The sequence below is a fragment of the Diorhabda sublineata genome, chromosome 10 (genome assembly GCF_026230105.1).
Source record: "Diorhabda sublineata isolate icDioSubl1.1 chromosome 10, icDioSubl1.1, whole genome shotgun sequence".
NCBI classification, from domain to species: Eukaryota; Metazoa; Arthropoda; class Insecta; order Coleoptera; family Chrysomelidae; genus Diorhabda; species Diorhabda sublineata.
This window is the reverse complement of record NC_079483.1, coordinates 5,535,061-5,548,076: the sequence shown is the minus strand read 5'-3', so window position 1 is coordinate 5,548,076 and position 13,016 is coordinate 5,535,061. Positions and strand designations below refer to the sequence as shown.

Below are 13,016 nucleotides of genomic sequence, written 5' to 3'. Positions count from 1 at the left end.
TATATCTATATTATTATGGGAAGAAAGTTTGTTGATACAAATAACCCATTGGACGGAAAATAATTCGAACACAACGTACAGTTTCTTATAGTACATCTATGAGACAAATATTATAACAGAAGTTCCATCCTGTACATTTTGAAGGTCTATCATTAGAATCTGATCTTAAGATTAATCAGCATTTTACAACTATCTTCAATAACTAAAGTCTCTTACTGCATAGTATCCTTAGATATCTAATACACTCGAAAGGTTGAATCTTCTTCAATCTTCCCGCTATTCCTGAAGTCTCAAGGAGATGAATTACATCAATAATGTATGTTCAATTTCCATTAAAATATTGGCATATTAATTTTTTTCCTGCGAGGTAGACAACCCAAATAACAAGCTTCAGTAGTCATGGTTGCCTGTATGTTCACGATGATTAAATATTTCAACTCCACCTTCGACCAACTAAATTGGAATTTCTGGAACCGTTACACTGTATAACGCACGTTTCGACAACTAAATTATCATCTTCAAAGTTCCATCTTATGTTTCTGAAGATGCAGTGATAGTGTGAACAGTATTTTACTTTCGACCGTCCAATAAATACCAATAATGTTCAAGACAGACTCAAGATGACAGAATTCTCTGTCATACGTGTTTGCGCGGATAATAATTATAAAGTTAGGTTAGGTTAGGGGAACAAAACTGGGTTCAGAAGAGTTCTCCGAAGCTATTATGAACGGAATTAGAGGTGTTGCCTGTCTTTTTTGATATTCAAAGATTAATTAGCATTTTTCAAGCATGCGATGGTTGGTAAATTGTTTAATCCGAAAGCTTAACTCTAGTCATAGGAACTGTCTTACTTAAATACCAATAATACTGGTTTGTACAATGATGATGAGGCTATAATTTCGAATATATCAGCTTGAATGACTTCCTGCATTCGAAGTCGGTTCAGCCAAAAGCTATGACAACCAACAATACCATCAAACAAGTTCATGGTACTGGATGACCGTGGGATTAAGGTTAAAGAGATGGAAGAGGTTATCGGCATGTCCAAAGAACGCATTTGCCATGTACTGAGTGAAATATTATGCTTATCACTATAAGACAGTTGACTACAAAGGGCGAACCTGTTCCGAACAAGGCAAAGACAATTTCATCGGCTGTAAAAGTGATGGCGACAGTTTTTTGGGATAATCATGGAATTTTGTTCATCAACTATCTTCAAAAAGGTAAAATGTAACTTCCTTGGGAGGTTTACCTGTGTTAGGTACCATTATAACCCTTGTTACTTTCTATATATAACTCAGCTTGGATGTTTAACCATTTTGACTATAGCTTTGTGCTTAAGTTGCCTCAGTACTTCCATGGCGAATTGATAACATTCAGGGGCTTCTCCAGGATTTATGTTTGTCGTAATTTCCGTAGAAACTTTTTTCTAGAAGTGGGTCTAACAATTGAATCTTCCTGTTTTGGTTTATAAGTCTTCTGTTTCATCTTCTAGCAAATTTTTTCTAAATGTTTCGCAAATATACTTGCATTTTACATCTTATCTCATGTCCACCTCCTGTCTTCCTTCCTTATTGGTGGATTATGTAGAATGGTTGCTTTCCAAAGTGAATAATCTGTACTGTCATAATTCATTCACCCTGTCATAGTATGCAATACAGTTTTCGACATGTATTTTATAAAATGTGATTGACCATGAATTCAGGTGGAACCTGAACCATAATCAATCTCGAATTTCTCGTTAAATTAAGAAAAAACTCCGACTGAGTGCTATAAATTGTTGCAAGAGGCCTATGGGGACAATACTCTATCTCGTGCGCGTGTTTTTGAGTGATGTAAGCGCTTTAGTGAGTACCGAGAGAGCACTGAAGATGACCAGCGCCCAGGTCGCCCTGTGATTGTTTCAACTCCGGAAACAGTGACCAAAATCAACCAAATTGTGCGTGCAGATCGTCGAATCAACATCCGAATGATTGCCGAGGCTGTAAACGATTAGAAAAATTTTACAAGAGAAATTACACATGACAAAAGTCTATGCGAAGTTGGTGACAAAAAATCTGACTCCTGACCAAAAGCTCTTGCGTCAACGAGTCTGCTCAGATTACCTTGAAAGGTTAGAGAAAGATCTGCTTTGAAAGGGACCAGATTTTTGAGTCGATGGAAGCGATAAAGCAAAAAACGGCAGAGCTCCTAAAGGCCCTCATTAAAGAAGACTTCTAGCACTATGTTTGATTTGATGTATTGATTGACAGATTTTTAGAATGCAGATATTAAGCTCAAAATAATTTTAAATACGTTGGATTTTGAGTTTTTATTGATCGTGTTGCTATTTTATCAGCTGTAGCTCTGAATTGCTATTATTTTATTATATTTTTGCATTTCTCTGTTATGAGGCTCTTGGTTTATTATTATTTTTATTTGTATTATATCACAGGGGTGCTTTTTCGAGTTGCGCACTGAAGATTTGTTACATGACATTCTAGGTCATAATATATTTGTTTTTCTGTTTGCTGTGAGAGAGATCAGTTGCCTGCTCAAAACTGATTTTAACTGTGCTTTTTTGGAACAAAATCGTATAATAAAATATTCTGAAAGAAATTTCAATTATCGAGGAATTTGACTGAACACATGACTCAATAAGTCGTGTGACTACCTAAAGAAACACGTTTTTCTGCTAAAAATCGATTTTATTCACCAATATAATGTCCTACAAAAGCAATACAATAATTCTAATGCTTCACTAAATTTTTGATTCCGTGCTTAAAGAAGGATTTGTCGTTTGCCTCAAAATAGGCTTCAGTTTCAGCAATTGCTTCTTCATTTGAGCGGAATTTCTTACCGGCCAGCATTTTTGTTGAGAACAGCGAATAGTCAGCAGTCACAAGGGGCCAGATCTGGACTATAAGGTGGATGAGGAAACAATTCATTCAATTTAACTGTCATTGTCACCTACTTGTTAATCGGTGCAATGTCTTAGAGAAATAGTGGTTTTTTTTTGTATTCAAACGATCCAAAAACTCGATTTAGTATTCGCTATTGATTGTCTTTACCTTTTGGAGATAGTCGATGAACAATATTCCATGTGCATCCCAAAATATTGAAGCCATAACCTTCTCCGATGACTTTTGTGCCATTGAACGCTTCGGGCGGGGTTCACCGGCTGCAATCCACTCAGATAATGATTTGATTCAGGAGTGTAGTTATGGATCCATTGTCACACATAGATGCAAAAAATTTGATTTATTACATGTAAACATGGTTAAACACTACTCAGAATCATCAAATTTTAATTTAAGATTAGATATAAGCAATTTGTGGACTTTTTTATAATTTCTTTGAGTAAATACCACAATTGGACCACCATAATATTGACCATCATTATTTAGCAAAGTTTAAAGTTGGATTTGACAATATTAGCGCCACTTCTGTGACAGTCATACGACTTATTGTGTCAAATGCTATCCACGAATGCTCTTTTTTATTGAAAATCGTCAATAAACGTTGAAAAGCAAAGAATTTCTACTAAAATGATCCTTTCGACTGCGCCAATTATACTTTGGGTATTTTTTAATAACACAACATCAAGTTTTTGATGAAATGGTAAAAGAAATAACAATATAAACGACAAATTCTTTATTAAAATTAATAAGTAAAACAGAAACATGGATACATATAAATACTTGCATTTAAATTACTTTTTCTATATACACAAATTGTTTATACTCCGTATTTTGGAGTAGAATAGATGCGAAAGTGTACTGTACATTTTATAATCGTGAAAGAAGTTCATTTTAAAACTCATATTCCAACAGGCTCACAATTTTTAACGTTAAAGATCTAAATACACTTAATTTTGCAAAAATTTGTTATAATATATATTTATTTATACAGAGTGAGTTTTAAATATATGGAACGCTTCAACAGACATCATTGAAATCTACAAAATTTGTAATCCCGATATGATATCACCAATCAGAGCGAACGACGTCACTATTTAATGAAAAAAATCGTTTTCTCCCACTTTATCTTCTATTTAGTTCTGTTTATACAAAAATGAACCATGGAGCAACGATTTACTAAAGAAAACTGATGGTACAACATTGTTTTATAAAACTGCAACCGCGCTTACAATAAATAAAAAGTGATAATGATATTGAACGAACAGGTTGTCTGCTTGACCTTGATTATAGCTGATGTTGTAAGAGACCATGCCATTCCTTCACTTTTCACAGTTAAGTCGATCTTCTCAATTTGTACTCTTCAGTAAATCAACGTGATTAGCCCAACTGTGATCCCTGATGTTACCCCATGACGTGAAACTAAAGGTAATGGATAGGTAGTGCTATAATGTCTCATTACAAAAATCTAGAGGTAAATAGACAGATGATTCTAGTTTAAAATCAACCCAAAAAGATTGAGCTCCTTCCTTCAAGTTCAATATTGACCTCCAAATTTAACTTTGAGCACCGTGACCGTTATTTATTCTAGAACGATGAAATGTCTAGGCTTCTCTGGTTTGAACTTTGAACAGTATCTTTCATCGAAGATCTTAGATATACACCTCAATGGCCAAACACCATTCCACGTACAAGTCCATTGTGAAGAAAAAACAAAGCTTCTAAAGTCCTATTGGACCTGTGGACGTAATTAATACCAGGTACAAAGATAGCTCCGGGATTAATACGGGCAGGGTTCTAGTTAACTCAAATTATCTTCTACAAAACAAAGTTTTGAAACATAGAGGGACCAAATGTTAAATAACACGAATCAGTTTAATAAAATATAACCAGCATTTAAATAAATAATAATATTTTAATTACTAATATGTGTACTAATACATAAAATTAATAAAACTCGTGTAAATCATTTTTGATATAATTTAGCCGGTCCATATTTAGAACTCAATGTGTATAGGCACAGAATATACAACCGCTGGTATCGGGAGCGCTAGCAAGTAATGTCATCTAGCGGTTTATTATAAAAAAATATTTTGAAAATACATATTTGCAGCTTGCGTTAAAAAAATTCATTTCAAGTTTGTTAAAACAGCTCAGATGGTTTGCGCACCTTTGTAGAATGTATAGAAATAGACAGGTAAAAAGGATTTGGTAGGATAGAGAAATGGAAAAGTGGAAATTTCCTCACACAACTTTTCCCATGTAGATGAAAAGTGCTTTAGTAGTAATCCAGCATCGATCAATGATTCTTAATAAAACCTTTTCGACTACTTAAATGAACATTCATAGAAAATATTTTAGTTTGAAATATGCTAAATTCCACACCTTTCAGAAGCTAAATTGGAAGAAGGCGTTTTTACCGGACCTGATATTAGAATCCACAATGACCTCAAATGAAAGAGAAGCATGGGTATCCTTCAAGCAAGTTGTTACCAAGTTCTTGGGAAATGAAAAACACCCAGAATATTGTTGACAATATGCTAAAAAAGTTTGAAGAGTTAGGATGTTTGATGAGTGTGGAAGTTCACTTTTTAAACCGACTCGATTACTTCCCGGACAATTTAGGAAATGTTAGTGAGGAGTTAGTTGAGTGTTAAAGTGATGGAAAAACGTTACCAGGACCGCTGGAACACCAACATGATGGGGGATTACTTTCACTTCACCGGGAAGTTCAGCAAGCGAATCATCGAAAAGAAAAAGTTACCCAAGAAGTTTCAAAGAAAAAAGGGAAAGATTATAATAAAATACATATTGCTTGGAAACTATGGGTGATACAAAAAAAATAAAGCTAGATTTCGATTCAGCACATAAAAATCTATAATGATCAGCTATTAAAATAAAAAAAAGTTTTCAAACAAACGTTTTTTGTTGGCCTGTGTTATTATTATTAATTAGTAAGAATTACGTGAATTCAAAATTTTTTTGTCGCTTAAATGAAGCTCCATCGATAAAACGCCATTTAAAAAAATTGGGACTGAGGGTTTTCGTTTCTTGTAACGTTTCACATAAATCCAATCCAATCAGTACAGGATCTTGTTTGTCAAATATATGCACTGAGCTATTGGGGGCCTTAGTATGAAACAAACAACCGTTTAAGTCCCAGAACCGCAATTTATTATCATCAAACCCCTCAGTCCCAATTTTTTTAAATGTATTTGATATATGGTGTTAATAATATTTGATCATTTCGTTTGTTATTTCGTCGATGCCTGGGGCTTTTCTGTTCTTTATCTTGGCTATCATTTGTTGTATTTTATGCAGGGAGAAAATCCTATTTTGTATTCCATTGATGTTTTCATCTTCGTAGGGTAATTCCTGTGCTGATACGTTAGCTTGTGTTGAACTATAAAGTTTTTCAAAATGTCTGAATCTGAATGGAAAGAAAGTATTCTGATACCGATTTTCAAAAAGGGAGAAAAAACCGATCCCCAAAATTATCGAGGCATTAGCCTGATGAGTACGGTTCTGAAACTATTCACTAAAATCTTAACAGAAGAAGTAATGTCTACCGGGATATGTGAAGAACAGCAAGGTTTAAGAAACAACAGATCTGCTATAGATGCTATATTTATAATGCGCCAAATAACTGAAAAAGCCATAGAGTTTAATAAGGCAGCCTTTATGTGCTTCATTGATCTCACCCAAGCGTTTGATAGGATACGCTTAACTGATGTTATAACTCTACTAAAAAAAAAGGAACGTTCACCCCAATATAATAAGAGTTATCGAAAAACTTAACACCGATAATTATACCTTTGTGAGAACGGCAAACAAATTAGGCAATAAAATACCTGTGGCAACTGGTAATCAACAAAGTAAAGCAAGCCGGGACTGGATGACGCAGTAATCATCTCGGAAGACGAAGATAACCTACAGAAGCTCCTATATAAATTCCAACAAATAGCGAACACGTACAACATGAAAATATCCACAAAAAAAAAATCTCTGAGAAGATGTAAACTAGCGATCTACGATCAGAGTGTAGAACAAGTGATGTCCTTCAAATATCTAGGGACAAACATAACAACCGATAGAAATCTAAAGAAAGAAGTAAAAGCACAAACAACGAAGGCAGCATTAATATCAGGATAACTTAGAGATTTAATTTGGCGAAATAAATACATCAGCAGAGAATGGAGAGACCATGTTGACAGAATGCCAAATGAACGGTTAGCAAAAATTGTAAAGGAAAAGAAACCAGAAACAACTCGACCTCTGAACGACCACCTATAAGGTGGTATAAAAGCTGGTCCTCAGCATCCCAACTACTCCTGGCAAACCCTTGATGAAAATACAGGACCTAGTCCTAACTAAAGAAGAAGAAGAAGAAGATGTTAATAATAAAACTTCATCAATACTTCAGTTATTACTTCATAATTTCCAAATCAAAATATTCCGAAAATGGTTCACAGTATCGGGTTTTGTCAAGATTTTTGATATAAAATTAAATAATTATAAAGTTCACTCGAAATTTTGCTTAGTAAATCTAATATGTTCGCTACTATTTGGTGTAACTAGCGCCCTCTATGGGAGTCAGACATAAAAACAAATTCATTGGATGTATCAGCTTCCCAAACATATTCGTACAAAATTTCAATACAGTGTTGCCAGTAGTTGCAACAATATTTTTAAGTTTTCTATCTATCCTAGAGACGTGATCACTTTTTTTGAAACACCCTGTTTATATTCACCCTATTAAAACAAAACTAAGCTTTTGTTGATCGGTATTTTAAGTAAAACGGGGGTTATTTTATTTAGCTATAACACCCTTTGCTCGGCGGTTGTATAGACTGTCATTTATGAATATAAATAGTGTCACAGTCACAGTACGTAGACAAATACAGAAATTTTTCGAAATATTATTTTTGTATTAGTCCTATTAGTACTCTTTATACATTTAAACGATTTTTATTTTAAATATTTACCCAGCAATTGTATCAATAACAACCATTATATGAAACGATATTCCCTGAATATTTTGGTAGAAATACGATCTTTGTTTCTATTTTTTTTTTGTACTTGAAAATTCCTGAGTTCATATACACACCTATAATTATAAGCTAGTAATATACAAGGTACAAAAAAAACTATACATACTTTTGTACTAGTTAATGTATAGCCACATTGCTTACGTTAACTTTAATGAGGTAGATTTTGTATTTGTACTCACTTTCTTTTAATCCCATCAATTAGTTATTTTACAATGAATATAATAACAGGCAACAATTAATTTCAATGTTTATAAATAAGTCGAGTGCCTATATTTACAATTTCTATGTTGGTAAAGCATAGTAACTTTCATTATCTTGAAAATAAAACTATCTATCAACTTTATTTTTCAACTTAATGAAATCAAACTTCATTTAAGTATATTAACCACCCTGTATCATAATTTATGACAAAATGGGAATGGATCTTCTTCAAGTAGCTTTTTCACTCTGATTTCAACAATGCAATTTTTTCTACCACGTCTGTTGTACACTTATCTTAAAAAAATTTCAATTTTTCAAATATTTATCTGGCGCATTCAATAGGATACGAACTTACCCACCCAAATGGGATCTAATTTCTAATTTTAATACTCCCCACAGTTCTATAATATCAAAAAAATTCCAAATTTGATTGAACATTTGATTAGAAGACATAGCAAATCAAAATTCACCAAAGAAGAGAAATTAGACTTCGAAGAATTTCCAACAGATTCCACTCACAAAAATAATCATTTTTTCATCCTAAGTAAGGAGGAGTTACGAGCCGAGAATTTGCTAACACCTATAAAATATAATATGACACCTTAGTTGGAATTTTTACTTTAAGTTAACTGTTAATTTTGTTTCCAGTTTCAGTTTCTGTCTAACTCTCGTAGTAAAAACACCTTTTTTGTAATCAAAATATAATATAAGTTTTTTAAAAACGAATTTCAATTTTTTTCATATATATATCTGGCGCAGTCAATAGGATACGAACCTACGCTCCCAAAGTGGATCTGATTTCCAAGTTAAATACTCTTCACAGTTCTGTAATATCAAAAAATCCAAAATTTGATTAAACATTTGAATCAAATATACCAAAATGATCAAATTCGTGAATTCAATAATATCTTAGCATACGATACATTTCTTGGAACCCAAGTGACCTTTTCAGGTTCCAAATTGATGATATTTATATAGATAAATAGATCATTCAAATCCAATAATTAATCAAACTACAAACAACGAACTAATGATCATCCCTGTAGAGTCCCAAGTAGTTGTATCCAACTTATAGAATATTTCAAGTGCGATCGCATTCGTTGATAAATATTCCAGAAAATTGCGAATTATCAATTAATAAATTCAAATTATTTTATTAAAAAGAAGACGTAGTAATTCAAAATCCACCAAAGTAATTAGATTTCGAAGAATTATCCCATCATTTTTTCATCGTATGGAAAGAGGAGTTACGAGCCGAGAATTTGCTAACACCTATAAAATATAATGTGACACCTTACTTAGAATTTTTTCACTTTAAGTTAACTGTTATTTTCAGTTTCAATTTCTGTCTAGCTCTTGTAATAAAAACACCTTTTTCGTAATTAAAATATAAGTTTTTTAAAAACGAATTTCAATTTTTCAAATATATATCTGGCGCAGTCAATAGGATACGAACCTACGCTCCCAACGTTGACATGTTACATGCAGAGGCACAACAACCTAACTCTCAAAAAAGGGATGTCTAGCTGAATAATTGTAAAAAAGTTTGCCACTTGGGCTTATTTATATTTTATTTTTTTTTTCCAAATAAACCAAAAACTGTCTTTCTGTAATCATTTATATTCATAAATTCTTGAGCTAGTGCTACGAAATCTAATATTTTTTGTTTAATACAATCAATTGAAATCAGTGCTTTCACTACCAGGATTCATTACACGCTAACCAAATTTTTCACATTATATGAGTCATTTTGTTTTAAGGAAAAATTGGGTGGACACTCTAAAAGGAGGTGTTGTCTCATTTTTAAGGGGTGTCAAGACATGTTTTCGCGCCCCTGGTTACAAGTTTCTCTCTGGTAAAGAGTTAATTCGTCACTCAGTAGTCTCCTTCCAATAACTGTGGAAATAGTGTCGATACAAAATGAGCGATTCGAAAGTGACATTGATTGATAAGTAAAAATCCCGTATTTTGCATAATTCAACTTAATACTTGGAGATCAAGACAAATCATAGGCTCCCCAAAAATTGTATCACACCTGTATTGAAAGATTCCGTTTTTAGATAGAGAAAAAAAGAAGGAAATGTATACCTATGGTATTGCAAGAACCGCGGAATCATGTAAAAGACTGTTATTTTTGTATGGTCAAGACCAGCGGATACGGTTTTAAGACTAAAAAACGTTTATAAACATGGAATTCCCTCAGCAATAAAACCTGTACCACATGGTATAGATCTACTGAATCCTTCTCTAACTAGCATTTCCACAGATGTACCATTTAAATCTGAGAGGTGAGTCCAATTCATCAGAATTTACTCCAAGAAGATACAACGAACCACAGCTGTTTACTCAAGCAAAATTTGGTTAGATATTTGAACCTATCCAAAGTTCTAGACTCAAAACTGAAATCAGAAAATCTCCAGGTACATTCTTGGTATCGAAACATATGAAAATGATGGAACCATATTGGATAACATCAGCAAGGTGAACGGTTCCACGAAGACATAAAAAAATGGAGAAACCAAATTAAGTGGAATAAAAATATGATGCCTGACTACCTAGAATCTCAAGAGCTTTTGCCAAGATACCCTAGAGATGTGAAGGAAATAAAAAAAAGGAAAGTTCGAAAACTAAAATAAAATAATTCAATCATACATCTCTGTACACGTAAACTAATATTTAATTGAAGCAAAATTTGTATTGTTGATTTTTTTTTTCATAAAATACATATCTCAGTCGAGTGAAATTAAATTATGAAATTGTAGAAAATCTCGACGTGATAGAGAAAAACGGAAAGCAGATATAGAATCAGCATAAAAAATATTTCAGAAACGGCTATCTATAAAGAAAAAACTTATTTGCAGGGTGATGTAATTTAACCCTAATCTAAAACATTTCAACCCACGATCGTTTTGTTAAATTCTCGAATCAATTCAGTTGGAGTCAAATTAAACTTTTTTGAATTGAAAATTTGTCTTTTCACGACGTATTCGACATAACCAAATTGATTTTTAATTTAGTTTACTAATAAAAAATTAAGTTTAATTATTGCAGGAATGAGAGGTAGCGGAGTAAGGCTAATCTCTTCATAAAGAGTTGGTTCTTCAATTGCTCTAGAAGAATTATATCAATTTTATTAGTTTGTGAAATAGGGAAAAAAATCTATTTACGCTAGTCGCGCGCTTCTTTTAATCTGAATTAGTAACTACAAATTGACAAGCATTTGTTTACCCCGCGGCGGCCATTTTAAATAGGCATCAACTGATTTTGACAATTCGTTAGATTGCTCAATTGGAGGGAAGGTAAAAAAAGAAGAATTAGGGACTGTTTACTCTGAATTTTGTGATAAAACTGCAATTATGGTATTGGAATTAATATTTTTAACGTGTTGATTGAAAAACGATTCAGTTTTTAAAACAAAAATCCTAAAATTGATCATCCACAGCCATAGTATTATTTCTTTCCTATCCTTGGTTTATTTACATTTTGCTTTACCAACTACATTGATATAATTTTACATATCGAAATAACCGCATTCATACAAATATTTTTTTCAAAATTTTGTCACAATACATGCATATCAAGTTGACATTTGTTTGACTGGTCACAAATTGGGCAGTATAACTTATTTTGTTGTAATTGTTTTTTATAAACTAAACATTTATTCATAAAAAATAAATTTAATGGAATATTCACCAGAAATAATTATTTCCAATCATTCTATTATAAATCTAAACTTGACAACATAGCATACAGTTAATTTCATTTTTTCAGTACAATTAAGTTGCTTTGAAATTTGGCATCTAGTATGTTTTGATTATTATGGAACGAGTTTTTTTTTGTAAAAATAATAATCTCAAATCATGTGGTACCCACTTTAGTAAAATAACCTCAAATTTCTCTTGAACATTATCTTTGTCATTCTTCTTAGTGCTATAAAATACTAGGTTAAAAAACAAAAAAGTAAAAGAACTTTTGAGTTTTGGCCCATACGTGTCCATACCTCGTAGGCAATAATAATAATAATAATAAAAATTTAAATAACAAAAGCTTTATTAAAATATTTTTTAAACATCTCTGAAATAAAGTTAAATTTGGCAACATAGCTTATGGTTTAAATCTATTTTTTTACTATTTAGGGATGATACGCAACATTGATGGTGACGTATAGATCGAAACTGTGATTCTAAAGTTGGAAAAAACTTTTCGAAATAGACTAAATCCTTCTAAAGGTACATTTAAGTTGAAAAAACAGACTCTCTTGAAGTAAAATACTCGACATTCTTCTTGGACACCTTGTATAAACAAACATCGACAAAAATAAGGGCAATTATTCTGTTTAGAACGCAGATTAACAAGAATTGGGCTGCTTCAAGCTGTATTTTGACATTCCCTTTCGTATTTGTTTAAAAAATATGCGGTGAGTCACCTCTCAGTCCACCAATCCCACATGTGAAATGATCGTCGGAATTTAAGGGTTCATTCAATCCCTAAAAGTAAATTGCTCGCCGGAGGTTTATATTCAAAAGCAGCATTTATATAATAGTACCAAAATAGTGAGGTTATGTAAGGTTAAATAGTCAGCCTAGTTGGTTTTGAAGACGACTTAAAGTACTGGAAGAAAACAAACAAAAGTTGGGCAAATATGCTTCAATGTACAAGGCCTACTAAAGCAGTTAAACGCCTTGTTGTTTGGCAAGACAATAGAAAAAATTATTTCAGCATTGATCTCCTCAGAGGATCTAAGAGGAAAATCCTTTCGAGTATGGTCCTTAGCCAGAAGGGTGTGTCGAAAGCTGACGCAAAAGCAAAAATGGTACCACGGAATGTACGGCCTATGGACCCGCCGATTTATTCTTGTTATCGAAGT

At 32.7% G+C, this 13,016-nt stretch overlaps 1 protein-coding gene across 1 annotated transcript; it reads left to right on the top strand.

Annotated features, from left to right (window-relative positions):
• Positions 1 to 6,317: 6,317 nt before the first annotated feature.
• LOC130449825 (uncharacterized) lies at positions 6,318 to 12,304 on the top strand. Its single transcript, XM_056787861.1, has 3 exons — positions 6,318 to 6,604; positions 10,297 to 10,437; positions 12,286 to 12,304. Exons 1-3 carry the CDS (start codon positions 6,318 to 6,320, stop codon positions 12,302 to 12,304), a joined length of 447 nt encoding a protein of 148 aa, XP_056643839.1.
• Positions 12,305 to 13,016: the final 712 nt, after the last annotated feature.